The 2,475-nt window shown below is 57.2% G+C and overlaps 1 protein-coding gene across 1 annotated transcript; it reads right to left on the reverse strand.

Annotated features, from left to right (window-relative positions):
* Positions 1 to 274: 274 nt before the first annotated feature.
* On the reverse strand, positions 275 to 496 carry B0H64DRAFT_438663 (uncharacterized protein; the record flags this gene model as incomplete). Its single annotated transcript, XM_062806365.1, has 2 exons — positions 275 to 391; positions 446 to 496. The coding sequence occupies 2 exons, from the start codon at positions 494 to 496 to the stop codon at positions 275 to 277; spliced, it is 168 nt and encodes a 55-aa protein (XP_062661683.1).
* Between the last annotated feature and the right edge of the window lie 1,979 nt (positions 497 to 2,475).

The following is a 2,475-nucleotide window of genomic DNA, read 5'->3' on the forward strand; positions in this document are numbered from 1 at the left end:
CCTGTAGTCTAGTCTAGTGTGTGCTGTGTCCCATGCTTTCAATGACCGAAACGCAGAACCTCCCCGCCCCTTCTATATGATAGTGCCGGTGAAAGGAAAACAACTCCAAGCCAAAACAATCCCCACCAAGCCAAACTAGCCGTGAGCCGACTCAATCGGAAAACAGACATCCCAATGCGAACATAAAAGAGTGGCTGGCGTTGTGGTGAGCGCCGAGATGCTTCCTGGTCCCTCGCGCCGAGAGAACCCGTCGTCGATGTATGCTTAGTGCCTCTTAACGACCGGACCGGTAGGTCATGACGACCTCCTGGCAATAGCCACAGCGTGAGTGAGAGCAATTGGGGCACCAGTCATCGAGCCGGCAGCTAAGAGGGCCGTAGTTGCAGTTGTGCTGTTTCCGTGTTAGCATATGCGAGGGTTGGATCATGAAGCATTGAACCCTTACGCAATACCACCTGCGCTCCCTGTATTCTTTGCTGCTTGATCCCCCGGACATGGTGCGTGAGGCGATGTGTTTCTGGTGAGTGTTTGACTTTACGAAAGTTGAGATTCGGAGACAACGAGAACGATGTGTGGATGTTGTTGACAAGCTCGAGATGTCGATAGGGGTCTGAATAGGTATGGAGATGGACGCGAGCTCAGTTTATATGCCTCGAGCAACTCGAAACTCTCAGGAGGACAACAAAAGAAAACAAGGCCACTTGCGCCGTCGCCTTCGTGGGCCGCGAAGCTCAGTGTCCGGGCAGACTGCCGGGCCCGGGTCCAGTCCAGGGCTTGCTGCATCGCTCCGCCATCTTGCCCACCCGGAAGGGGGCAAAGTAGGCAAATGGAAATGCAAAACTTGAAGAACGAGGCGAGCGTATGGAAGGCGACACTGTCCCGGTGAACGAGTCACCTGGAATCTGTGGAGAATCAGGAGCACCTGCGCGTTGGAAGACGCATGGATGACGACGGCCGGGTCCGGGTCCGGAGATACAGCAAAGTAGCCGCCAGCCAGTGGATGCTGGTCAAGATGGAAGGCATACAATCCATTGGAGAGAGCACATGGCGTCTGTGGTATCGACGGGAGAATCTAGTCGGTCGCCCGTGGGCGCAGCAGATGGATTAGCTAGCAACCTACTTGGTGCTTGGTGCTTGGTGCTTGCTGGGGACCAGGGGGTGGGGTCAACAATTTGTTATTGTGGCCATGACGGCAGCGGGGAACCTCGACTGTGACTCGAGACTCTCGAGCTTGAGATTCGGGCCCAGGGCGCCCGGCAAAGCCACAACAGTCGACCGAGCGGGCCCGGGGGCCAGGAAGCTAACCACAAAAAGGGGGTTGAAGGGGGTTGAATGTTGCCGGTCCATGGCAGCTTTGCTCTGCCGCCATGGCCGCGAGAGGCCGGGTTCGTGTAACCAACTAACCGCGCGGATGAGTGATTCACTCCTTCCGCAAAATCCGCAAAAAAACGTCGAAGGAAAGCTCAACGCGACTTCTCTGGAACCGGCGCTGACCGAACGCATCGCACCTGCTCCCTTCGCTGGTGCGGCACGTGTGCGGCTCTGCTGGGTCGCAATGTGTTGGCCAATCCGAGGGCGGGTCATGCATGCGCTTATCCGGACGGGCAAGAAGGCCCCGGTTATCGGAGTGGGGTGGCTGCGCTCCACCCGAAACGAAACAGGCAGGGAAGGCCAGCCCTGTTTCGCGTGTTTGTTTCCAGCTCCCACCAACCCACAGCGCCCGGCTTACAACCACGGTGTGAAAGATTGAGCTCCCTGACCGAAGCCTTCCCCCAATCCGCGCCCAACTGGCTCCGTGCAAGGCACAACCGACTGTGGCTGAGGCAGAACCCGTGAACGCGCTCTAAACCGACCAGCTTTCTTTTCGGGCAGCTTCACCGCAAAAGTTGCAGCCTTGCATACCTTCCAGGTTGAGCCCCAGCGTCGATGATGCTGCCTGGGGGGTATGCAACTCCCGCGTCAGGCTCTGAGTCAACCCTGCGCTCCGTCGATGACGCAAGGCTTGAAGGTAGCATTCGGCTTCGTTTCATATTGCCGTCGGTCAGGAAACCGATCAGTCTCGTCAATCTGGGTCTTGTTGGGGAAAGAAGTTGCTGCGACATTTCTGAACGGGGGGCGGACCCGGCCGATGTTGATATGGCCCCGTTTGCTCAGCTAAACTGCCACAGCCTTCGATTTGCCCGGATTTCCGAAACGATGATTGCGGTTTGCGCCCTTCGGTAAACGCCTTTCAGCGATGCGGCCGGTGACCAAGGTAATACGACCAAGAACCTGAGGGGATGAACCCGCCCGAGGTGGCCATCGAGGGCGAGAGCAGGCTCGACTCAGTGCCGCAAACATCGGAGCCGTCACCACATCGCTTTTTTGTCTTGTTGCTTGTTGGTTGTCAGCTCGGTCGAGTTTCAAGAACAGAAGACGGAGAGATCGTCGAACCTACAGCCTCCACGCCATTGCTTTCGAAAGATGGACTAGGCC

Source organism: Chaetomium fimeti (genome assembly GCF_033439085.1).
Source record: "Chaetomium fimeti strain CBS 168.71 chromosome Unknown B0H64scaffold_2, whole genome shotgun sequence".
Taxonomy (NCBI): domain Eukaryota; kingdom Fungi; phylum Ascomycota; class Sordariomycetes; order Sordariales; family Chaetomiaceae; genus Chaetomium; species Chaetomium fimeti.